Here is a 25,610-nt window from a genome sequence, read left to right as displayed (position 1 = left end):
TTACTAGCTGCAAATATCTTCTGCTATGTTTTGATGACTTTTTGTTGTTCTGCTTATGAATTTTTGTTGTCTTTTTGGAGGGTCACCCTTGAGGTGCTCAGGAATTACTCCTGGCTCTGTGTTTAGGGATCACTTCTGCATGGCACAGGGAACCTAAATGGTGTTGGAGATTGAGCCTGGGTTGGTTGTGTACAAGGCAAACCACACACTACCTTGTTATGATTTCCTTTCTTTTTCTTTTCTTTCTTTCTTTCTTTCTTTCTTTCTTTCTTTCTTTCTTTCTTTCTTTCTTTCTTTCTTTCTTTCTTTCTTTCTTTCTTTCTTTCTTTCTTTCTTTCTTTCTTTCTTTCTTTTCTTTCTTTCTTTCTTTCTTTCTTTCTTTCTTTCTTTCTCTTCTTTCTTTCTTTCTTCTTCCTTCCTTCCTTCTCCTTCCTTCTTCCTTCCTTCTTCCTTTCCTTCCTTCCTTCCTTCCTTCCTTCCTTCCTTCCTTCCTTCCTTCCTTCCTTCCTTCCTTCCTTCCTTCCATCCTTCCTTCCTTCCTTCCTTCCTTCCTTCCTTCCTTCCTTCCTTCCTTCCTTCCTTCCTTCCTTTCCTTCCTTCCTTCCTTCCTTCCCTTCCTTCCTTCCTTCCTTTCTTTCTTTCTTTCTTTCTTTTTTTTTTTTTGGTTTTGGGTCACACCTGGCAGCACTCAGGGGCTACTCCTGGCTCTATAGTCAGAAATCGTCCCCGGCAAGCTCGGAGTACCATATGGAATGCCGGGATTCCTATCACTGTCCTTCTGCAAGCAAGGCAAATGCCCTACCATTGTTCTAACTCTCTGGCCCTTGTTATGATTTCTTAACAGTAGAAATGGACTGGGTATTGGCTATGCCCTGAACATATGAGGCCCAATTCCTGTCACACACACACACACACACACACACATACACACACACACACACAAATTAAAACAAAGCAAGCAATATTGAGTATTGAGAAGTTTGGTGAAATCCATGAATCTTTTATTGTGCTTTTTAAAAATTTCTAAATTGGAAGTTCTTTTCCAGAGGTCAGGACATCAATCTGCTTGTAAGTGATGCTATTTCAATAAAAATAAATTAATAAATTCTTATATAAAAAGCTGGCTTTGGTCTGTAGCACCTCATGGTCCCCAGAGCACTAAGAGATGCTCCCTGAAAACTGAACAGAGAGTAGCCTCCAAGCACAGCCAACACCCAGGAAAGAAACCTATGATCCAGACTGTGAGGAAGTGCTCCTAGCTATGGAACCCAAGTCCTGCATGTGTCGGACTCTGGGTTCCATCCGGGCATCGGTGCCTCACCTAGTTGTCACTGACAGTGAAATCAAAGAAAATCTTCGGTATTGCCCTTACAGTGGGCGCCTGTATCAGGCAGAGCCTTCCTGGGGCTTATTGGTTTGGTCCCAACTGCTCTGTTGGCGTCTCTGTTGCCCTGGAGTCAGGCCAGGTCACTCAAAGCTTTTTCTCTCTGCAGATTCCTCACCCTGCTGGGTCTTGCCCTGCCCCTGACTGGGACCCTCTATGTGGCAGTCAGGGGGTACAGGGACCGAGCATCGCCTGAGCACGGAGTGCTGCTGGCCAGTTATGGGAGCCTGGCTCTGGGAGATCCAGAGAGGAGTCAACCGAGCAACAACACAAGGCGAGCAGGGCCTCCCAGCAGAGCACAAAGTAGGCACCACCTTCCCCCCAGACCTTGTTCCCCAGACCCCAAGTCTGCGAGCCTCCCTCCTCTTTGCACCCCAGCCCATGGCTGTGAGGGCTCAGCCACTACTCACAACGTGGCCTTTGTGGCTGTCAGCCTTCCAGGCCAGGTGGCTGCAGCCTGGTCAGTCTGGCACAGTCCCCCAGTGTGCTTTGTGCTTCTCCCAGGCCAGAGCTGGGTGCACTGTGGTCAGCCCCTGTCCCCAGCAGCTGTAGTTCCTAATGTCTGGTCCAGTTCCCCAGCAAAACAGCTGCCTTAGAAATCTCCTGGCTCTTCTGAGATCAACAATTTCCACAGGAACGAAGCCAGGGCAGAGAACGGGCCACACAAGTGGATTAAAGCCTGACAGCGTGTCCCTGGGCCTGAGATGCCCCATGCTGTACTCCCCCACAGCAGAGTGGGCTGAGGCTGAGACCAGCCAGTCATCTGGTTCATTTTCAGCTCAAATTCAGGATTCAACAGGGCCACCTACCTGTGGACAAGGCAAAAAACATGCAGGGGCAAGAGCAATGAGAAATAATGGCCTGGCCTGTAGAATGCAGAGCATCCCGCTCAGCACAGCCCTTAGAATTAAGGGATCCTCAAACTTTATAAATAGGAGATCCGTTCACTGTTCCTCAGACTGTTTAACGGCTGAAGTATAGTTTAAAAAAACTATCAACAAATTCCTATGCATACTGCACATATCTTATTTTGAAGTAAAAACAAAATGAGAACAAATACAATATTTAAATCAAAAGTTAAATCAACAAATTTAAAAGTATTTCAGTGGGAACTATAGGCCTGCTTTTGGCAGGTCATAGTTTGAGGACCCCTGCCGGATATTGAGAGTAGTAGAGAGACAGAGAGAGGGAGGGGTGTCGGAGAGTGCGGCCCACAGCCCACACGTCTGCACTGCAGTCCAGGATGAGTCAGCTGTTAAGCAGGACAGACAGCAGCGGCATAAACACCTGGCAGACTGGATAAATGTCTTCAGCGGGCCACATGTGGCCCATGGGCTATAGTTTGAGGAACCCTGACTTAGATCCAACCAACTATCTTTACTCTAGTCAGGCCATAACAAAAAGTCAGGACCCTGGAGAGTCAATACGGTGGGAGGGTGCTCTCTTTACATGTGGTCATTCTGGTTGGGTTCCAGGTACCCTTTAAGGTCCCCCAACCACTGATAAGAGTGATCCCTGAGCTGAGAGCCAAGAGTAAGCCCTGAGCACTGGTAGGTGGGCTGAATCCTCCCTTCTCCCTGCAATTTCCTAGAGGGGCCTCAAGAAACAGCGCAATATACAGAGCATGTGCTTTGTTTACATGTCAGAGGGCTGGTTCATCCCTGGGACAGAGGATGGTAATGAGACCTCAAGCAGCATTGGGTGTGATCCCGCTGATGTTTTCCTATTTTGTTTTCCTGTTTTGGTTGCCTTATACTGTAGCTGCCATTAGAAGCCAGCCTGTGTCTGGGCCACACAGAGCATGCCTGCACCCCAAACTGGGCAAACTTAGGGGAGCCTCAGAATACCCCAGCTCTATGCACATGGCTCCTGCAGGCTGATTTGGCTGGGCTGGGGTGGGGTGATGTGAGGCTGCAGGGGGGTTGCAGCCTTCACCCGTCACTCCCTCTTGGATGGTTTCTTTCTTTTTTTTTTTTTATTTTTTTATTTTTGGGTCACTCCCATTTGACGCTCAGGGGTTACTCCTGGCTATGCGCTCAGAAGTCGCTCCTGGCTTGGGGGACCATATGGGACGCCGGGGGATCGAACCGCAGTCCGTTCTAGGCTAGTGCAGGCAAGGCAGACACCCTACCTCTAGTGCCACCGCCCGGCCCCGGATGGTTTCTTAAGTATCCACTAGTAAAGTTCTTCGAGGAGGCAAAAGTTGGACAGAGCAGAGCTGACAAAGCCACCTGCTTGCTGATGTCTATGGGTCCCTGAACACTTGGAAACATTCTCGAGTCCCCCTATAAAAAACTGTGCTTGTGTTATTTGTTTAATTTATTTGTATCATCATTATTATCATTAATTTTATCATCATCATCATCATCACTATTATTACTGTTTTGGCTTGGAGATCCTACCAGGCCATGCACAGAGCTTATTCCTGGCTCTGTGCTTAAGAATGAACACTGGCAGTGCTCGGGGACCATATTGCAATGCTGAGGTTCAAACCAGGGACTGCGACATGCAAGTGCCTTAACCCCTGTTCTCTCTCTGTCTCTCTCTGTCTGTCTGTCTCTGTCTGTCTGTCTCTGTCTCTGTCTGTCTCTGTCTCTCTTTCTCTCTCTGTCTCTGTCTCTCTCTGTCTCTGTCTCTGTCTCTCTCTCTCTGTCTCTCTCTCTCTGTCTCTCTCTCTCTGTCTCTCTCTCTCTCTCTCTCTCTCTCTCTCTCTCTCTCTCTCATTTTAAGATGAGGAGAGAGTAGCCAGAGCTAAAGCGGCCTAGTGTGGATCCAGGTGAAGTGGTTTATGGTGGGAAAGAGGGACCAGGTAAGTCCAAATCCAAAGGGCCTCAGATGGCTCAAGGAAGGACCTGAGCAATAATGCAGTGAATAGGGCACTTGCCTTGCATGTGGCGAGCCTGGGTTCAGTCCCCAGCACCTCATAAGGTCCTCTGAGCACCACCAGAAATGATTCCTGAGTACAGAGCCAGGAGATACCCATGAGCACCACTATGTGTGGATCCACCAAAATAAGCCAAAAAAAAAAAAAAAAAAAGAGGGGACCTGTAACCCTTCCCCCAAATTCCTGTTTCCCTAACCTCTTCTTTTGGTATGTAAAAGTCCACCTGGATTACAGAGCTTTCCCCCACGCGGGTGGGTGAGGTTCTGGATAATAAAGAAAAAGTGCTGACTTTGGGGCTCCAGAGAAAAAGCACATAGATAGGCAGCATATAGCGAGAAAGGCAATGAGAAAAAAGCAGACTAGGGGCTGAAGAGATAGCACAGTGGTAGGAAGTTTGCCTTGCAAGCTGCCAACCCAAAATCAAAAGAAAGAAAAAAGCAGACTAACTTCAGTGAAACTTTAACTCACTGGCTTGGCTTATTATTTCTCTGCTGCTACCCTGCTTCAGCAGACCCATCTACCTGAGGGGTTACTGACACAGGGCCTGGGGGTGATCTCACCCAACTCGTAATTATATTTTATATTTTTATTTTACAGAGACCATGGAAGAGTGGGCAGGGCCAACTTAGTGTCCAGACAGTAGCTTCATAGGGCCCAGTGGTGGGCTGGCCACACCGCAAGTGTAACCCCTTTCCTCTCACCCAGGGTTTCAAGTGGCTGTGGCCCGTGTGCTGGTTTGCTTCTCTTGGCAGAAGAACATATCAGCCATCTGGACCTCGGAGATGCGAGGAGACACGTGCCTGGCACTGCATGGCATCCGGACCTTAAGTCTCCTCTGGATCATGTCCGGGCACACGGCTCAGATGACCGCGTGGCTGTCTTTGGGTGCAGAGCCTTGGGGGGCGCAACTGTTCTGTGGGGGTGTCACGGTGGGATAAATGGGGAGGTTTAGAACTGGGCATCACCTCCCACAGTGAGTCGGCAGGTAGTATCCAGCGGCTGCAAGATGCCCTCGGGGTGCAGGTGACCTTTGTGCCCGAGGACCAGACAAGAGGAAGATGAGCCTCTCACCATGCAGCCCAGAGCCAGCAGTCCAACAGCCTTCCCTGATGAGAAGCTGCGATCTTAAGTTTAAGCATCCAAGAATTAAAGTGGCGCCTCTAAAATGGGCCCCTTGGCTCATTATAGTGGATGGGGCAAACTGAGCCACGAGCATCCCAGACAGCCTAGGGGAGCCCAGAAGAGCTGAGGAAAGCCCAGATCAGTCCGGGAGAGCCCGGGAGAGCTGGTTTTGGCCACCAGCGTGGCTCAGTTATCACAGGGACTCCCGGTCCTCCTGGTACAGCTGAAAGTTGATGCTCTTTCTAGAAGGATGAAGTTGTGATTCACTCCCACTGAGTCTCTCTTTTCTGCTTCTGTTCCAGATAATGTGCTGGAGTGGGAGAGGAGGGTCCCCCGAAGCCCGCTGCACCTCTACTCACGGAGTGGCCCCTTCTATCTGGGCGTCGACACATTCTTTTTCATCAGGTGAGGGGCTTGCTCTGCTCTGGGCCTGAGGCTACTGGGCTGTGTGTGTGTGTGTGTGTGTGTGTGTGTGTGTGTGTGTGTATGTGTGTGTGTGTGTGTCTGAGTATGTGTGTAACAATGATTGTGTTATGTGTGTTTTTGTATGAATGGATGTGTGTATGAGTATTGCCCCATTTGTTGAGTCCCATTTACTCCTTTGTTGGTTGTTTGTATATCCGCAAAGAGCTCCCAGAATGAGAAATTGATTCCCATCCTCTTGTCCTCTTTTGGGGGGAGATCTTGGTAATATTTATCCGCAACAAATATTCCACACAGATAGGAGGGTTAAGGGGTAAAAGGTTGGGCGAAGAGAGTCCTTTGTCAGTCTGCTGCTAGCTCCAAAACACACCTAGAGCCAGTCGGCCAACTCTGGCAAAAGACCCTGAACACCTCGCTCCCAAGCTATTTATTCGGCTCTCAACAGCGCCCCCACCTGGAAGGTCCAGGTGGGACAACAAAGAATAATCTTATGGAAATATTTTCATATACAACATATGAGACTTGTATGTGAGGGTACATGTGTGTGCTTGTACATGAGTGTGTTTGAGTTTGTGAGGTTACTTTCTATATGAGTGTCGCATGTGTATAGGTACATATGGGTGTGTGTGGATGTTTGTAAAGTGTCTTATGTGTGTCTCTGTGTGTGAGTCCTGTCTCCAGGAGAGTTGCTCCTGCCAGATGTTGGTCGAAGTGGCACAGATCAGCCCTGAGGGTGAATCAGGCAGCAGACAAGTTTTTTTTTTTTTGGTTTTTGGGTCACACCCGGCAGTGCTCAGGGGTTACTCCTGGCTGTCTGCTCAGAAATAGCTCCTGGCAGGCACGGAGGACCATATGGGACACCGGGATTCGAACCAACCACCTTTGGTCCTGGATCGGCTGCTTGCAAGGCAAACACCGCTGTGCTATCTCTCCAGGCCCAGCAGACAAGTATTGAGGAAGAAATACGTTGCCCCAGATCTCTGCAGAAAGCAGAGCTGGGTCTCCTTGGGGCATGGGGACAGGCAAGGACCTGCGGTGGGTGCCAGGGGATGGGAGTTTTGCTCACTGAACAGCAGGGCTTTGTGGACTCAGAAACATAAGGCAAGAAAGACACATGCTGAACAGCCATTTGGATGGTGCCTGGGCCCCAGGCGGCAGCTAGTAGACACAAAAGTGGGTGGCACAGCTCAGGCCAGACTTGAGCTGGAGAAGTGCCCTGAGAGGAAGGAACAAAGGGCAAGAAAGGTCCTGGGGGAGCCAGAGTGTAGGCAGAGAGATAGGGCGTTTGCCTTCAACATTGCTGATCCAAGATGGACACGGGTTTGATCCTTGGTATTCCATATGGCTCCCTGAGCCCGGAGTGATTTCTGAGTGCAGGAGCCAGGTGTAACCCCTGAGAACACTGGGTGTGACCCAAAAAACAATATATATATAAGTAAAGAAAGATCCTGGGGGGCCCTAGGTCATTGGAGAGACCTCAGAGAAGCCCTCGGAACTCAGTAGCCAGCTCTGTGCCTTGGTTATTAGGAATGCAGTTTATCAGGCCTCTCCCAGTCTCCTTGGATTTTACATTATGGCCTTTAAGACACAACTAGGAGATTCTGGGGGCTGGCTTTGAGGGCCTTTTGGAGAGATAGCAAGATTTGAAAGTTCTGGGGCCAAGGAAGCTCAACTTTTCAGGTCTTCTCCATTGTTTCCAACAGTTTGGTGTTGGGGTGGCACTGGCCATCTTCATGGCAAGCTTCTCTATTTTCCAACAATTTGGTGCCAGGGGTGGCACCAACTGCCTGCAAGGCAAATGCCTTACCTCAGTGCCATCCCTGGAACTCCTGAGGGTTGCCCGGGTTCAGGATGCACAACTACCTTGCACACGCGAATGCCTGAGCTCCCATCGCCAGCCACTTCTAGAATAAAAGAAGGAGCTGAAAAATGCCGTGTGTGCTGGGGGCACCGCATTTCCATCAGGAATCTTGGTGGTGTATAAGTGGTGGAGACTTGAGGGGTCTTGAAGTAGATGCTGGAGGTCTGCTTAGGAGAAGTGGATGTTGCCCATGGCCCAAAGCTGGGACTCCCACAGCAGCCTCTGCCTGGAGAGTGCTGAGCTCCAGGCTATATAGGAGAATTGCAAAGTGGAGTTGGAAATTTCCCTAGCCCAGCCAGGGCTCTGAAAAGAGATGAAAAGATTTCCTCATCTTTATTTGTGTTCCTTTCTATCTTTCATTGCCAGTCTTGATTGCTGTTTGTTTGTTTGTTTGTTTTCTCCCAACTTTCAGTTGAGTTCCTTTTTTGGAGAGTGGGGACTGGACCACATTCAGCAGTACTCGACTCTTCCTGGCTCTATACTCAGGGGCCACTCCTGGTGGTCCTCAGGGACCCCACATGGTGGCTGAATGGAACTGGAAAGCACAAGTACCGTCTCGCTGGCTTTACATTTATCTCAAAAGTTCGCATATGCTTTTTTTTTTTTTTTTTTGGGTCACACCTGGCAGTGCTCAGGGGTTCCTCCTGGCTCTATGCTCAGAAATCGCTCCTGGCAGGCTCAGGGGACCATATGGGATGCCGGGATTCGAACCACCGACCTTCTGCATGCAAGGAAAATACCTTTACCTCCATGCTAGCTCTCTAGCCCCGCACATATGCTTTTCATTAAAAGCTGCATTTTCACGATAAAAATTTCCTAAAAGCCATAAATTGATATCACCATGATACTAAGCTGAGAAATCTTCATTTCCAAACAGTTCTCACAGTCTGTCTATAAAGTTGGAATGAAAAGTACATGCATTTTTTTTTTTTTTTTTTTGGTTTTTGGGCCACACCCTGTGACGCTCAGGGGTTACTCCTGGCTATGAGCTCAGAAGTTGCTCCTGGCTTCTTGGGGGACCATATGGGATGCCGGGGGATCGAACCGCGGTCCGTCCTAGGCTAGCGCAGGCAAGGCAGGCACCTTACCTCCAGCGCCACCGCCCGGCCCCGTACATGCATTTTTTACAAATGAGACCATGAGTTGATGTTTGCAGATAAAAACACTTGCTAGGGCTGAAGTAATAACACAGCAGGTAGGACATTTGTCTTGCACACAGCCAGCCTGGGTTTAATCCCTAGCATCCAGTATGGTCCCCCAAGTCTGCCAGGAATAATTTCTGAGCATAGAGCCAGGAATAACCCCTGAGCGCCACCGGGCACAGCCCCAAAACAAAACAAAACACCACTTGCTATTTACAGATGCAATCTATAGAGAGAATCCCCAGCTAGGAAAGTTATTGTCAGACCAAAAATATGTTTGTTTGAAGCCCAAATTGTGCCTTAACCACGATGCCGCTCTGTTTGGGCAGTGAAATCACATACGCCCATCACCAGCGATTCTCTGGGGTCCTATTTCTACTTTTCATGCTGACTTCAAACATTTCTTTCTATTGTGTTGGTTTTGGTTTCTTCATCTAAGACTCAGAATCTGGTCTCTGAAGTGGTTTCCTTGTTCAGAACCTGTTTCCCTAACAGTCTCTCACTTTTTGTGGTGCCTACCCATCCACCCAGAGGGCTCCGGGGAGTCAGCACTGAAGAAGCAAGGGTGTGGGCTACTTTTTTGTTTTTGTTTTTGTTTTTGGGCCACACCTGGTGACATTCAGGGGTTACTCCTGGTTCTGCACTCAGAAATCACCAGTGGCAAAGGGGACCATATGGGACTCTGGGGGATTGAACCATGGTTTGTCCTAGGTCAGTTGCATGCAAGGCATATGCCCTACCACTGCCCTACTGCTCAGGCCCCTGACCTTGATTCTTTTATTCCTGAAATGACAAGGAAGCTGGAACTGGAATCAGTGCTTTTGTTCCTTCTCGCAAGGCCCATAAGAGGTCCTTATGCTCTCATTGTTCCTATGAGAGCAGATCCCACTGCTGTATTTCAAAAGAAAATATAGCTGGCAGGGAAAAGTATTTTCCAGTCCTGAATCCTTCTAGAGCTACCCTGAGTCTTTTTGGGCGGTAGGGAAAAACATTCATTTTTAAGGATACACCATTGGCAGGTAGGCAAACTGACAAAGAATTGGAAACTCTCACAAACTAGCTCCCTCTCAACTGCCTGCTTTCTTGCATCTTTTCTTTCCTGGTTGTTATTTGTGGGAGAGGGGGGTTCCCACACCTGCTGGTGCTAAGGTCCAGCAGTGGTTGGTAGGACTTATAATGCTGGGGATAAAATCCAGAGCATTGCACATGTCCCCCCTCCCCTGGACTCCTTCCTCCTTCAGTTAAGTTTTTTTAGCTAAAGCTTTTGGGGAATTGAACTTACCTGCATGCACCTGATGAAGAGTCTTTGATTTGGGAACTTCACTCCACTGTGCTCAGGAATCATGCCTAGCAGTGCTCAGAGGACCCTACCTTTGCTATGCCAGGGATAGGACTGTGGTTGGCAGCATGCAAGGCAAGCGCCCAAACCCCCTATACTATCTCTCAGCCCTAGATTAAGATTTGTTTGTTTATTTTTGTTTTGGACATTCACCTGGGTGATGCTAAGGACTGACCCCTGGCTCTGCACTTAGGGATCATTACTCCTGGCTGGCTGGAGCACCATATGGGATGCTGAGGATAGAACCTTGGTCAGTCATGTGATATTGATCTAACCCCTTAACAGAATATTCTTTGGATGTTGCCTGATAGGACTGTAGATTCATCTACTCAGTCAGGGCAGTTGGGATCATTGGAAAAGTCACAGAAAGCCCATGGGTCCCACAGAGAATAACATTGACACAATGGAACCAGGACTTAAGACTATAACCCATTTCAAAAAACCAGTGTGCTGCTGTTCTTCATACTGTGGGCCTGGCCTGACTCCCAGGCCATGTCACCATGTTCTACCATGTGTGGTCCCTGACATTTCTAGGACACCAAGAGTTTTCATCAGGTCATTTTACAGCTAGCACACTGACGAGCATATGAGTTGGGTGTGGATGGTTTGGCCCTTTGCCTTCTGCCTGGTCACTCGTTCCCCTTGGGGAGTGCAGGGAGGCCATCAGCCTGGCTCTCAGGATGCTGAAGACCTAAGCTCAAGGCATTAGCTGAGGTCCTAGAGTACCAGCAAGAAGGTATCTTGTGTCCTTCTCTTCCAGTGGCTGGTTAAGTGCAAGGTCACTTTTAAAGCTGCTTCAGAATTCAGACCAAGGGATGACGCTGAAGCTCCTACTCAGGTACTTCTTCAGCCGCCTTATGAGGTAGGTTTATTTATCCTCTTGCCCAGTAACAGGTTTCCATCTGAACCTCACTTGGGGAGACATTTTCCTAGGAGAGAGAAACTATCACCACGGGTTCTTTTGGAGAGGTTCTGGGGGAGATGTGTCATCCTGCTCAAGGTTACTCCTGGCTCTTTGTTCAGGGATCACTCTTGGCAATGTTTGGGGGACCATATGGGATGTTGAGGTTTGAACCTGAGTTGGCTGTGTGCAAGGCAAATGCCCTACCCGCTGTGCTATTGCTCTGGTCCCTATGAGGAGGGTCTATAATCCGAAATCTGCCATAGGAATCTATCGCCTTTTTCATTTGTTTGGTATTTTTGAGTCACACCCAGCAATGTCCAGGTCAGGGCTTACTCCTGATTCTGTGCTCAGGGATCCATCCTGGGAGGGGGAATCCTCAGGAGATCTTCATGGTGCCAGAGATTGAGCCAGAGTCGAGGCATGCCAGGCAAATGCCTTACCTGCCAGACTCTTTTCGTACTTCCCAGCCTGGAACTTGACCTTTTATTTTTTTTTTTTTTGACCACACAGGAGAAACAGAGGTTTCTCCTGACTTTGCTCTCAGAGATCACTACTGGCAGGCTTGGGGGACCATATGAGATGTTGGGGATCAAACCTGGGTCAACTGCATACAAGGCAAAGCCCTACCCACTGTGCTAGCACTCTGGACTCTACTTTGATTTTTTTTTTTTTTTTTTTTACTTTTTGGAATCTGAATTGTTTCTGTTTGGCCTCTGGCCACAGTGGTTGCTGACAGGTGACTTTGTTCAAGGTCATACTGAGAGGGCTCAGCCGCTGCTGAGGGCTGGGCAGCCTCTGGTGAGTTTCTGGGCTAAACTGTCAGCCGAGAAAGGTGGGGCACCAGTAGGCATTGAGGTGGGGAGGTGGTGCTGTGCCTAGCTTAGGGGCATTTGTGTGATCCGCCCTCAGAGAGGGACCTTGGCACTCGAGCTCTTAGCCTTTCCACACAAGCAGCCTAGGACAGCTGCACTGGACACTCATCTCCTGGGCCCCTGCTTTGAGTCACCCCCATTTTCACTTTTTTCTGCTAGGCTGCAGCCCCTTCACATGTACTCCGTGTGCCTGTTGGTGGCTGTGTTCTCCCTTGCGCCCTGGGGACCCGTCTGGGAAGTGGCTGAGTTTCATCTGGACAACTGTCACCATGCCTGGTGGACAAACCTGCTGCTGCTGAATAACTTCCTGTCAGTGCGCCAGGCGGTGGGTCTCAGAGAGGCCTGGACGGGCAGGCGAACACCCACTTGGGGGTCTGGCTGAGGGTGCTAAACTCTCTCCTGGGTGTTCTGGGGTCCCAAGTCTGCTGCAGGATGGGGGAGCAGAAGGTCTCCTGTGAAGGGAGGGGATAGCAAAGGGACAGATTCCTGGGGAAATGGATGTGGAGAGTTGGGGATTACAGAGGGGCCACCTGGGGAATATGTCCCAGACTCAACCCACAGGGCCTTCTACTTTCTGCTTCCTTCCTGTCTTCTGCTGTGAAAAGGCTATGGCCTTCACCTCCACATAAAGCCATTGGCTCTACTTAGGGTCCCCTGAGTGAATACCAGAAATAACCACTGCCAGGAGTGATCCCAAGCACAGAGTCAGGAGTGATCTATGAGCACTGATGGGAGCCTAACCCTGAACACCTTTAGGAGTTAATCCTGAAACATAGAGCCAAGAGTAATCCCTGAACATTGCTGGTTATAACCCTTCAAATGATGATGATGATGATGATGATAATAATAATAAAATAATAATAATAATAAAAAAAATAATAATGAAAATACCCTGTCCCCCTGCTCAGACAGCAGCTATCTTGGTTTGTCGAAACCAGAGAGTAAAAAGGTGTTCCAGGTCAGTGGAGCTGGTGGCCATGAGCAGGATTGGGGGAGATGGGGTGTGGCACAGGGAATCCTGGGGCTGGAAACTTTTCCTTCCTGGGGTGGCCCCCCAGCCTACGTGGGATCCGCAGAAGAGGAACTGTTTCACCTATCCTCTCTGCAGTGCAACGGCTGGACGTGGTACCTGGCCAACGACCTCCAGTTCCACCTCTTGGCGCCTGCCCTTGTCTTCATCCATGGAAAGTGAGTTGGTCCGGGGCAGCACTGCCCCCTACCCCCAGTTCGGAATCCTGGTGTCCTAGTGGAGATGCCCAATTTGCAACGCTGAATCTCCCTGCCCCGCAGCCCACCTTCTCTATCTCCTGCCTTTTGCTCTCAGTCTGGTGTCAGGAAGTGCTGGGTGTCAGCCCCTTCCATCCAGCTGCTCTTTCCTGAGCACCCCCCCCACCCCCCGCCCTGCCGCATAGTGCCCATTCTGTGAGCTTTAGGATCTGAGAAGCCATTTTCTTTCTTTCTTTTTTTTTTTTTTTGTTTTTTTTTTTTTTGTTTTTTTTTGTTTTTTTGAGTCGCACCTGGCAGCGCTCAAGGGTCACTCCTGGCTCTATGCTCAGAAATTGCTCCTGGCAGGCTCGGGGAACCATATGGGATGCCGGGATTTGAACCACCAACCTTCTGCATGAAAGGCAAACGCCTTACCTCCATGCTATCTCTTTGGCCCCAAGAAACCATTTTCATTGTGTCTCCATCGTTTCCAGTATTTTTGTTTTGTTTTGTTTTGGGTCATACCTGGCACAGCTCAGGGGTTACCTGGCTCTGCACTCAGAAATCGCTCCTGGCAGGCATGGGGGACCATATAGGATGCCAGGATTTGAACCATCGTCAGTCCTGGGTTGGTGCTTGCAAAGCAAATGCCCTACCACTGTGCTATCTCTCTGGCCCCCATCATTTCCAGTTTTTTTTTTCACAGTTATAATGTCTCTGAGCATGCTTTATGTACAGTAGATCTCTAGGTGACCCCAGCACTGTTCACACACCTGGCTGAGGTGCTCCCATACCTGGCAGAAGAGCTCACACAGCTGGCACTGGCCTCCAAATCTCTATCCCAGACTCCATTTCCTCTCTACGTGAACTCCCTGCAGCTTGGATGTCTGGGGTCCCTCTGATCTAATCTGTTCCCTTCTTCTGTGCCTAGATGTAGCCCTGCCCACTATGTCCCATTCCACTTGAGAGTCATTTCTGTCCTAAATTAACTATGTCTGTCAATTTAGGGCTTTGTTAGGGACAGACATCATCACCTTTTCCTTTGGTTTTGTTGTGGGTGGTACTCAGGGCTTACTCATGGCTCTGTGCTCAGGGCTCAATCCTGGGAGTCCTTAGGGGGCTGTAGGCAGTGCCAGAGATTGAACCCAGGTCAGCCACATGCAAAGCAGGTCTCATAACCCCCATACGTATTTTGTACTTTAGTACCATGGTTTTTTGTTTGTTTGTTTGTTTTTGTTTGGGGTCATACTAGGAAGAGCTGGGGGCTTCTCCTGGCTCTGTGCTCAGGGACCATGAAGTGTTGGGGACCCAATTCTCCTCCATTGCTGGTGATCTGCACAATGAACTCAAGAACAGGCAAGTCAGGAGGCTGTTACTATCTCAGTCTAGACAGAGAAGCTCAAGTCCAAGGTCCTGTGGAAGGTCACAATTCCAGACAGGAGCTCACACAGCTTCAGCCCTCTCTGCCCTCTCCGAGACATGCCCAGTAGGAAGCCCGTCTGAGTGCCAAGGTCACAATCTTTGTTAGACCTTGATAAATTTTGCAGTGAAGGAGCAGCGGACAGGCCTGTGAGCACTGCCCTGTCTTTGCAGAAGCAAACTCCTCCTTGTCGTCCTTGGGATCCTGCTGTTGCTGGTGTCCTTTACTGTCACAGCTCTACTCACGCTCCTGCATCACCTGCCAGTGACTGCTCTGTCAGAAGCAAGGTACTCCCCACTCCACCCCTCCCTGGCCCTGTGCTCAGAATGGCCAGGTCCTCCCATAAGAAACCCTTAAGAAAGGGCTACAGCTGGCACTGTGCTCTCTGGCTCTCTGCATAGCTGACAGTTCCCCCCACCCCATAGCTGACAGTTTTATGTCCAAACTTGGGACCCTTTCAAGGCTGATGGAAGGTGGGGATAGGATGAAGGGGTTCTCCCAGAAGCTGCAGAGCCCCTCACTATCCACCTCCTACTTCTTAGAAGAAAGCAGCGCCCCTTGGGGCTATCTGGGGCTCCTCCTCCTGCGGCAAGCGCAGCTGAAAGAGTGGATGCTAGGGAAGTTAGGGAGGAGGTCCCCTTCACATCACAGGGCTGGCAAGAGCTGCACCATTAGCTGCAGATGCCCACAGCAGAATCTGGGAAGAAAGGGCAGCTCGCAGCCACCTACTGCTACCCCGTGTCCTCCAGTGTCCTCCCTTGATCTCCCTGAGTTTCTCTGTACCTCTCGGCACCTTGACCCCCACACCAAGCCCAGCTCAGGTCTTTGCATGAACTGTTTCCTTGCCTTATGGTGCTTTTCCTTCAGAATTGAGTCTGGGCTGGGCATTCTCTTCTCCATACTGAGGTCCACACCAAGGTCACCTCAAAGTAGCAAAGTAACAGCTCAGGTCCTGAATGGGTGAGATGTACCCGTGAGAAGGAAGAAGGGAGGGAGGGAGGCAGGGAAGAAGAAAAGGATGGAGGGAGGGAGGAAGGAAGGAAATACAGATGATGGAAAGGAAGGGAGGAGGAAGAGAGGAGTTGCAGAAGGGAGGAGGGATGACTTTTCAGACCTTGAAAATTAAAAAAAAATTAAATCAGAGTGAGACAGAGTTAAAAAGTCTTTGATGGTTGATGAAACCCCATCCTTTCACCAGTATGCATTTCCTGCCATCAGTGTCCCCAGTTTCTTCTTCTTTTTTTTTTTTTTTCTTTTTTGGGTCACACCCAGTGGCTCTATGGGTCACTCCTGGCTCTATGCTCAGAAATTCCTCCTGGCAGGCTCGGGGGACCGAGATTCGAACCACCGTCTTTCTACATGCAAGGCAAATGCCCTGCCTCCATGCTATCTCTTTGGCCCCCGTGTCCCCAGTTTCCTTCCTGTCTCTCTCTACCCCCTAGCCTGCCTCTATGGCAGACATATCTCTCTCTCTCTCTCTCTCTCTCTCTCTCTCTCTCTCTCTCTCTCTCTCTCTCTCTCTCTCTCTCTCTCTCTCTCTCTCACCCTTCTAGGTCAGGGCCACTGTGACAGAGTGTCACGTCTTAGAGCCACTATCAGGCTTCTAACTGAGATTCCCAGCCTCAGGCTGATGGCTCAGTGCTGGCCAAGGAGGTGTGTGGCTCCAGCCCCAGTGCTGCAAGGTCTCCCGGTGGTTTTGGGGGATCCAGGTTTGATGATGCTTGGGGGATCTTGAAGTGCAGGCAATTAGCCAGAGTCTGTTTTATGCAGGCAAGCACTCCCTTTTACTCTATTCGCTCTGGTTCCTTAGCTGAAGAACTTTTTCTCCCAGGACATTTCAGTACACACTACTCAGAGCAGCTAGGGCCTGTGTGCAGGTGTGGCTAAAGAAACGAGTCCCTGAGAGGATCTCAGATCATGGGGTCCGGGTAGAGAAGTCTGATGGAGCTGCGGATCTGAGCAAGCCCAGGGGGTCAGGTAGATTGGTGAGGCCGGTTTGCTGGGAGATGGTGCCCCAGGGGAAGACAGCAAGGGATGGGTTTCAGGATAGCCCCACTTACCTTTAGTTTGCTGGTTGTTCAGGGGACTGCTCTGTCCCCCTTTGTTCCCCAGTGAGGATGCATCTGCGCAATACTTCCTGGAGTACTACACCAAGCCCTACTGCCGCTGTGGGCCCTTCCTTCTGGGCCTCTCTCTGGGACTTTTTGTACACCAGACATCCCCAGCAACCATCAGAACCACGGTAAGACTCAGCCTGTCTGCCCCTGCCATAAAGGCCACCCTGATCCCTTCTTCCCTTCAGTGTTTAGTTTCTTAATGTTAAGGGGGACCTTTAGAAGACAGACTTGGGGAGGCCACTGTGAGGGAGGCCTGGGTGGTTCCCACTTACCTCCAAATATTCAGGATTCTAAGGATTCCTGGTAGGTTTCTGCTCTGAGTTTGATCCTTGTCAACTCCACAAAGTGGGACCTACACACCTTCATATCTTGGTCTGGGTGAGCTCCTGTCCCCCACTCCATCTCAGGGACTTAGGCTAGAATAAGACTCACCAATTTCGGGTCTACAAAAATATGTGAGAACGACCCCCACCTGAGGATCTGGGTCTTTTTTGTTTATTTGTTTTTGAACCACACTTGGTGTACTCTGGGAACATACAATATACTGGGGTCAAACCTGGGTTGGCTAAGTGCAAGGCAATTGCCCTCCCTGCTATACTGTCTCACTGGCTTTAGAACCAATTCTTAGTCTTCCTTTATTCATTATTATTTTAGAGTCCTGTAGTTCTCTTTACCTCTGGCTCTATGCCAAGTGATCTTTCCTGGAGAAATGTGGGGAACCATATGGTGTGTTAGGAATCAAATCTGGATTGGCCATATACTTACCAAGTACCCTATCCACTGAGCTATTAGTCTGGCCCCTCTTTATTTTCTTGAAGGAAAGGATCCATCCAGAGAATAAGTTACCATTCAAAGTTGCAGTGGCATCAAAAGTCATTACCTGGAAAAGGGGGTGCCGGGCTAGGACCAGGAGGAACCTCAGTTCTTTGTGTCCAAGAAAGAAGTTAAGTGAAGATGAGCAGAGACCTGCAGGAGATTAAAGACAGATGGGCTCTTTCAAGGGACACTCACAAGCTGGGTTTGGGAGTGTGGGGTTTTAAGGAGGGAGCTGATTGAGGATATGAATGTATACAATGGGGTCTATAGGGGTTCAGGCACTTGTCTGGTACAGTCTACTCTGTTCAATTCCTGGTACCACATATGCCCCCCCCTACTTGGCATAAGCCCTGAGCACTGCCAGGGGTCACAGCTGAGTCAGGAACAGTCCCTGAGCAGCACCTGTATGTCCCACTTCCCAAAAATATGTATAAGAGATCAGAAATAAACAGTATGATTGAGGGGGGATACCCATGTGTTTAAAAATCATAAACTTGCTCCTTGTCACTGTATTACTAGCATCAATATAGTGAAGGGGCTTGTGAGTCAATGTGTATTTAAAGCTAAAAGAAAAGGAAAGTAGAATAGTGTGGAGCCAGAGAGATATTGCAACAGGTAGGGTATTTGCCTTGCACATGGACAACCTGGGTTCAATCCCTGGTATCCCAGATAGTCTTCCAAGCCCACCAAGAGTAATTCCTGAGTGTAGAGCCAAGAATAAAACATGAGCAATGCTGGGTGTGGCCCCCACAAGCCAAACACATCTACCCCACAAAAACTCAAATAAGAAAACCACCACCACTAGCACTACCAATACCATCAATACACTGAGCTTGCTCTATGAGCTAACTAGAATTGGTTTCCCAAATCCTCTTTTACTATTTTTAATATCTTTATTTAAGCACCATTATTACAAACATATTTGTAGTTGGGCCTCAGTCATGCAAAGAACACCACCTTTCACCAGTGCAAATTCCCAACACCAATGCTCCCCTTCTCAATCTTCCCCACTCCCTGCCTGTATTCAAGACAGGCATTTTACTTCTCTCATCAACATTGTCATGGTAGTTTGTAGTGTAGTCATTTCTCTACCTGCATTCACCACTCTTTGTGATGAGCTTCGTATCATGAGCTGGTCCTTCTGGCCCTCATATCTATGGTCTCTGGGCATTATTACAATAATGTCTTTTCTTTTTCTTTTCTTTTTTCCATTTCCTTCAGGATCTCATGTTTTGTGGTACAGAGTTTCTCAAAGTAGTCTCTGATTATCCTTTGGATCACTGTATTATCTGTAGTGGCTTCCTCCTTTTCATTTCTAATTCAGTTTATTACATTTCTCTCTCTCCCTTTGTGAGTTTTGTTAGTGGTTTATTAATCTTGTTTACTTTTCCAAAGAACAAAATCTCGCTGTTGTTGATCTTTTGAATTGTTGTTTGGGTTTCCATTTAATTAAAAAAATTTTTTTTGGTTTTTGGGTCACACTTAGCAATGCTCAGGTGGATCTATGCTCAGAAATTGTTCCTGGCAGGCTCGGGGGACCATATGGGATGCCAGGATTTGAACCACTGTTCTTCTGCATGCAAGGCAAATGCCTTACCTTCATGCTATCTCTCCAGCCTTATTTCATTAATTTCTGCTCTAAACTTTGTTATTTCCTTCTGCCGACTTATTTTGGGTTCATTTTGTTGATTGTTTTCTAATTTAAAAGCTGCAGCATTAAGCTATTTATATAGGCCCCTTCTTTCCTGATGTGTGCTTGCAACTTTGATTTTTGAGTTTGTGTTTTTTCTGACTATTCAGATGTGTTTCTTGTAGGCAGAAAAATGTTGGATTCAGCTTTTTGATCCATTTTGTCACTCTATGTCTCTTAACTGTATTTATTGGTGCATTTGGTCCACAGACATTGAGAGATAATTGTCATGGGATTTAGAGTCATTTTTGTCTAGAAGTTTGGTGTGTTTTTAGGCCTGTCTTGTCTTAAAGTAGACCTTTCAGTTTATCTTTTTTTTTTTTTTTTTGCCTTTTGCCTTTTGGATCACACCCGGCAGTGCTCAGGGGTTCCTCCTGACTCTACGCTCAGAAATTGCTCCTGGCAGGATCTGGGGGCCATATGGGATGCCGGGATTCAAACCACGACCCTTCTGCATGCAAGGCAAATGCCCTACCTCCATGATATCTTTCCAACCCCTCAGTTTATCTTTTAAGGCTGGTTTTGAGCCTGTAAAGTTTCAGAGCTGCTGTTTATCCATGAAGTTATGTATACTTCCTTCAAACCTGAAAGTGAGTCTGGCTGGGTGCACTATTCTAGGCGAAGCGTTCTTTTGAGTTTTGTCACTATATCCCACCATTGCCTTCTGACCTTGAGAGTTTCTTATGACAGATCTGCTGTAAATATTTTTTGTTTTGTTTTGGCCACACCCATTTGATGCTCAGGGCTACATGCTCAGAAATTGCCCCTGGCTTGGGGGGACCATATGGGACGCCGGGGGATGGAACCGCGGTCCTTCCTTGGCTAGCGCTTGCAAGGCAGACACCTTACCTCTAGCGCCACCTAGCCGGCCCCTTTTGTCTTTTTTTTTGTCTTGTTTTTTTGTTGTAAATCTTAAGTATGCTTCTTTGAATGTAATTTCCCTTTTTGATCTTGCTGCTTTCAGTATTCTATCCTTATCTGTAGCATTTGTCATTGTGACTAGGATGTGTCTTAGAATGCTTTTCCTTGGGTCTCTATTAGCTGGTATTCTTCAGGCATGCAAGATTTGGTTGCATGCAGTCTTTAGCTCTGGAAATTTCTCTGTGATGATGTCCTTGACTGTTGATTCTTTCTGAGGATTTTCTTTCTGGGTCTCTGGAACTCTAGTGATTCTTATGTTGTTTGTTTGTTTGTTTGTTTGTTTCCTTCCTTCCTTCCTTCCTTCCTTCCTTCCTTCCTTCCTTCCTTCCTTCCTTCTTCCTTCCTTCCTTCCTTCCTTCCTTCCTTTCTTTCTTTCTTTCTTTCTTTCTTTCTTTCTTTTTCTTTCTTTCTTTCTTTCTTTCTTTCCTTCCTTCCTTCCTTCCTTCCTTCCTTCCTTCCTTCCTTCCTTCCTTCCTTCCTTCCTTCCTTCCTTCCTTCCTTCCTTCCTTCCTTCCTTCCTTCCTTCCTTCCTTCCTTCCTTCCTTCCTTCCTTCCTTCCTTCCTTCCTTCCTTCCTTCCTTCCTTCCTTTCTTTCTTTCTTTCTTTCTTTCTTTCTTTCTTTCTTTTTGGTTTTTGTTTTTTGGGCCACACCCGGCGGTGCTCAGGGGTTACTCCTGGCTGTCTGCTCAGAAATAGCTCCTGGCAGGCACGGGGGACCATATGGGACACCGGAATTCGAACCAACCACCTTTGGTCCTGGATCGGCTGCTTGCAAGGCAAACGCCGCTGTGCTATCTCTCTGGGCCCTCTTATGTTGTTTCTGTTGAGTTTATCATTGACTTCTATTTTCATCTGTTCACATTCTTTAGAATGTTTTCTATTGTCTGATCATTTGCTTTAAGGTTTTTTTTTTCCAATCTCTTCTACTGTACAGAGTTGTTTTGCATCTCATCTTCCAGCTCACTGTTTCTGTCTTCAGCTTCTGTTACTCTGTTGGAGAGGCTTTCCATTGGGGTTTTCATTTCATCTACCGAATTTTTCAGTCTTGTTATTTCAATTTGGAGTTTTCTGATTTCTATCTTTGTGGTCTGTTCAGCTTGATCTATGCTTTCTTTCTTTGAGTTCTCTGAACATCCTCCATATTTCTACTCTAAACTCCTTATCTGAGGGACCAACTAGGTGGTTGATATTTTTTGGGTCATCAGAGCTGCCATTTTCATTCTATGTGCATACTGTTGTCCTGCATTGTTTCCCCATTGGCACGCTTGTAGTGTGGTTTTTACTATGTGTTGTGGCCCTTAAACAATTATGTTTGCTGTCATCTTCTTGGTTGCCTCACACAGGGAAGCAGGAAAGCAGGCAGGGAGTGAGGCAGCTGACTTTTATAGGACCATCAATTTCTGAAATTCAAACAATCTGGGTCCTGTATTACTTCTTAATTAACACAGAGTGTAATAAAATAAACACTTGTCTAGTAAGGGGCAACTGAAAACACACTTCACCAGTCTCATAGGTACTTATTGTGTACTTGCTATATGCCAGTCATGCTATGCTTCTTTATGTTGAAGAGACATCGGATAACACAAAATGGGTAACCTAACCATTGTCCAGCTCCAGAATTTCTCTCTCTTTTTTTTTTGGTTTTTGGGCCACACCCAGTAACGCTCAGGGGTTACTCCTGGCTATGTGCTCAGATGTTGCTCCTGGCTTGGGGGACCATATGGGACACCGGGGGATCGAACCGCGGTCCGTCCAAGGCTAGTGCAGGCAAGGCAGGCACCTTACCTTTAGCGCCACCGCCCGGCCCCCAGCTCCAGAATTTCATCCTCTTGTTCCCCGGCTCGAAGTCTGGCATCCTACCCAGTCAGTGCTTCCCCAGCTCCTCTTTTATTTATTTTTATTTTATTTATTTATTTATTTATTTATTTTTGGTTTTTGGGCCACTCCCGGCGGTGCTCAGGGGTTACTCCTGGCTGTCTGCTCAGAAATAGCTCCTGGCAGGCACGGGGGACCATATGGGACACCGGAATTCGAACCAACCACCTTTGGTCCTGGATCAGCTGCTTGCAAGGCAAACGCCGCTGTGCTATCTCTCCGGGCCCTCCTCTTTTATTTTTGTGGGGGTTTTCTGGGAGTCATACTCAATAACTCTTAGGGGTTAATTCTGGGAGGCTCAGCCCCCTAACTCCTCTTTTTGAAAATTAAAAAATTTTAAATTGGGGGGCCAGAGTGATAGCACGGAGGTAAGGCATTTGCCTTTCATGCAGCCAATCTGGGACAAACCATATGGTCCCTGAGCCTGCCAGGAGCAATTTCTGAGCACAGAACCAGGAGTAACCCCTGAATGTTGCCAGGTGTGGCTCAAAAACAAAACAAAAAAAATTTTTTTAAGTTGGGTCTGGAGCTATAGCACAATGGATAGGGCATTTGCCTTGTATGTGGTTGACCTGAGTTCAACCCCCTGTATCCCATATGGTCCCCTGAACCTGACAGGAGTGATTCCTGAGCACAGAGCCAAGAGTAACCCCTGAGCGCCGCTGGGTGTGACCCAAAAATAAAAAAGAAAGATGAATTTCTTTTGAGAGAGCCTACAACCTGACCCTCAAGTGACAGTGATGGCAAAAAGAAGGGAATTGGGGTTATTGCAGTGCCCCCCGGGCTCAGACTTCTTTCTTCTCCGCAGACACAGGCTGTGCTGGGCTGGATGTGCTCTCTGACCATGCTGTTTGCAGTGGTCGCACTGGCATATGTGGTGGATGATGCCTCCGACACCATCCCAGTGGCCATAGCCCTCTACCAGGCCACACATCGGACACTGTGGGCAGCAGCCGTAGGCTGGGTGGTGTTCGCTTGTCAGCAAGGTTATGGAGGTAGGTGGGGAAATGGGGGGGGGAACATGGCAGGAATGGGGGGGATCCAGGTTCACACACTGTTTAGGCAAAGGCCAGGGTGCCAATGCCACTTACTCTTCAAGGGCATTCCTTTGGCTAGAGCACAGGTAACTGTGACTAGCATGCTGACTCTGACCCCATGGGCCCAGGAGGAATTTATGGGCTGCTGGGTTGCCTAGGTAGAAGCTGGAAGAGCAAAAATACCAGAGCCTTGGAAGGATAGTACATCAGAGAGGGCATTTACCTTGCATGCAATGGACATGGTTCTATCGTTGGCATCCCATATGGTCCCTGAGTTTCCCAGGAATGACTTCAGAGCACAGAGCCAGGAGTAACCCCTAAGAGTTGCCAGGTGTGGCCCAGAGGCCAAAAAAAATTTTTTTTTCTTCAGGATTTAGGATTGAAGTTCTAATTTGTCAACCACCCTCCACACCTGTCCCTCTGGGACTCAGTTTACACTTCTGGCAACACAGACTGAATAGAAGCATCAAGCTCCCCTTTAGGTGTTATTAGTTGGGATGATAGTTTCTGACTTTATATTTGTTTTTGTTTGTATGCTTGTTCTGGGGTCACACCTAGTGATGCTCAGGAGTGACCCTTGGTTCTGTACTCAGGAATTACTACTCCTGATGGGCCAGGGGACCACCTACAATGCCAGAAATGGAACTGGGGTTGGCCACTTGCAAGGAAATCATTTTGGTTCTCTAGAAATGAAGTTTTAATCTGGAAAGTTCCAGGATCAACTTCTCTCCATGTCCATCCTTCAGTTTCTGCCAGCAAAGGGCTTCAAGCTTCCACGTTATGTGGACTCATTCAGAAGGGATACAAATCCTTTACATCCTCAGTATTGACCTCAATTATTTATTTATTTATTTATTTTTTGTTTTGTTTTTTTGGTTTTTGGGCCACACCCTGTGACGCTCAGGGGTTACTCCTGGCTATGCCCTCAGAAGTTGCTCCTGGCTTCTTGGGGGACCATATGGGACACCGGGGGATCGAACCGCGGTCCGTCCTAGGCTAGCGCAGGCAAGGCAGGCACCTTACCTCCAGCGCCACCGCCCGGCCCCGACCTCAATTATTTTGGACATAAACAAAACTAAACATAGATCCACACAGTTTTGTTGTTTTTGTAGTTTTTTTTTAAATCAAACCTGGAGATGCTCAGGGATGACTCCTGGCTCTGCACTCAGGAATCACTTCTGACAGTACTTGGGGATACCATATGGGATGCTAGGGATCAAACCCTGGCTGACCATGTGCAACGCAAACTCCTTACCTACTGCACTATCTCTCTGGACCCTAGATCTACAGTTTTTTTTTTTCTTTTTTTTTTTTTTTCTTTTTTTTTTCTTTTTTTTTTTTTATCTGTCTGTTTGGTCTTGATACCATCCCTTATATATACTTTAAGAAAAATGACCAAATTAATATATTTTTTTGTTTCTTTTTCTTTTCTTTTTTTTCTTTTTTCTCTCTTCAATGTATTGTATATAATAATATATTGTATATACATTGTATTCCATTATTGAATAACAATATTTTTTTTTCTTAACACCACCCATCACCAGTGCAACATTCCCATCACCAATGTCCCAAGTCTCCCTCCTCCCCACCCGACCCCCGCCTGTACTCTAAACAGGTTCTCAATTTCCCTCAGACATTCTCATTATTAGGACAGTTCAAAATGTAGTTATTTATCCAACTAAACTCATCACTCTTTGTGATGAGCTTCCTGAGGTGAGCTGGAACTTCCAGCTCTTTTCTCTTTTGTGTCTGAAAGTTATTATTGCAAGAATGTCTTTCATTTTTCTTAAAACCCATAAATGTGTGAGACCATTCTGCGTTTTTCTCTCTCTCTCTGACTTATTTCACTCAGCATAATAGATTCCATGTACATCCATGTATAGGAAAATTTCATGACTTCATCTCTCCTGACAGCTGCATAATATTCCATTGTGTATATGTACCACAGTTTCTTTAGCCATTCGTCTGTTGAAGGGCATCTTGGTTGTTTCCAGAGTCTTGCTATGGTAAATAGAGCTGCAATGAATATAGGTGTAAGGAAGGGGTTTTTGTATTGTATTTTTGTGTTCCTAAGGGTATATTCCTAGGAGTGGTATAGCTGGATTGTATGGGAGCTCGATTTCCAGTTTTTGGAGGAATCTCCATATCGCTTTCCATAAAGGTTGAACTAGACGGCATTCCCACCAGCAGTGGATAAGAGTTCCTTTCTCCCCACATCCCCGCCAACACTGTTGATTCTCATTCTTTGTGATGTGTGCCATTCTCTGTGGTGTGAGGTGGTATCTCATCGTTGTTTTGATTTGCATCTCCCTGATGATTAGTGATGTGGAGCACTTTTTCATGTGTCTTTTGGCCATCTGTATTTCTTCTTTGTCAAAGTGTCTGTTCATTTCTTCTCCCCATTTTTTGATGGGATTAGATGTTTTTTTCTTGTAAAGTTCTGTCAGTGCCTTGTATATTTTGGAGATTAGCCCCTTATCTGATGGGTATTGGGTGAATAGTTTCTCCCTCTCAGTGGGTGGCTCTTGTATCTTGGGCACTATTTCCTTTGAGGTGCAGAAGCTTCTCAGCTTAATATATTCCCATCTGTTAATTTC

At 47.6% G+C, this 25,610-nt stretch overlaps 1 protein-coding gene across 1 annotated transcript in view; it reads left to right on the top strand.

The window, feature by feature from the left end:
• LOC126020213 (O-acyltransferase like protein-like) overlaps positions 1–25,610 on the top strand; it is a 49,517-nt gene that overhangs the window by 17,390 nt on the left and 6,517 nt on the right. The window contains exons 5-14 of the mRNA XM_049781669.1: positions 1,494–1,687; positions 1,763–1,844; positions 4,969–5,153; positions 5,693–5,795; positions 10,916–11,017; positions 12,091–12,256; positions 13,040–13,119; positions 14,731–14,844; positions 16,670–16,799; positions 22,785–22,971. Coding sequence (XP_049637626.1) covers positions 1,494–1,687; positions 1,763–1,844; positions 4,969–5,153; positions 5,693–5,795; positions 10,916–11,017; positions 12,091–12,256; positions 13,040–13,119; positions 14,731–14,844; positions 16,670–16,799; positions 22,785–22,971 — 1,343 coding nt within the window. The remainder of the gene's footprint in view (positions 1–1,493; positions 1,688–1,762; positions 1,845–4,968; positions 5,154–5,692; positions 5,796–10,915; positions 11,018–12,090; positions 12,257–13,039; positions 13,120–14,730; positions 14,845–16,669; positions 16,800–22,784; positions 22,972–25,610) is intronic.

The sequence above is a fragment of the Suncus etruscus genome, chromosome 10 (assembly GCF_024139225.1).
Source record: "Suncus etruscus isolate mSunEtr1 chromosome 10, mSunEtr1.pri.cur, whole genome shotgun sequence".
Taxonomy (NCBI): domain Eukaryota; kingdom Metazoa; phylum Chordata; class Mammalia; order Eulipotyphla; family Soricidae; genus Suncus; species Suncus etruscus.
This window is presented reverse-complemented; position numbering and strand designations above follow the sequence as displayed.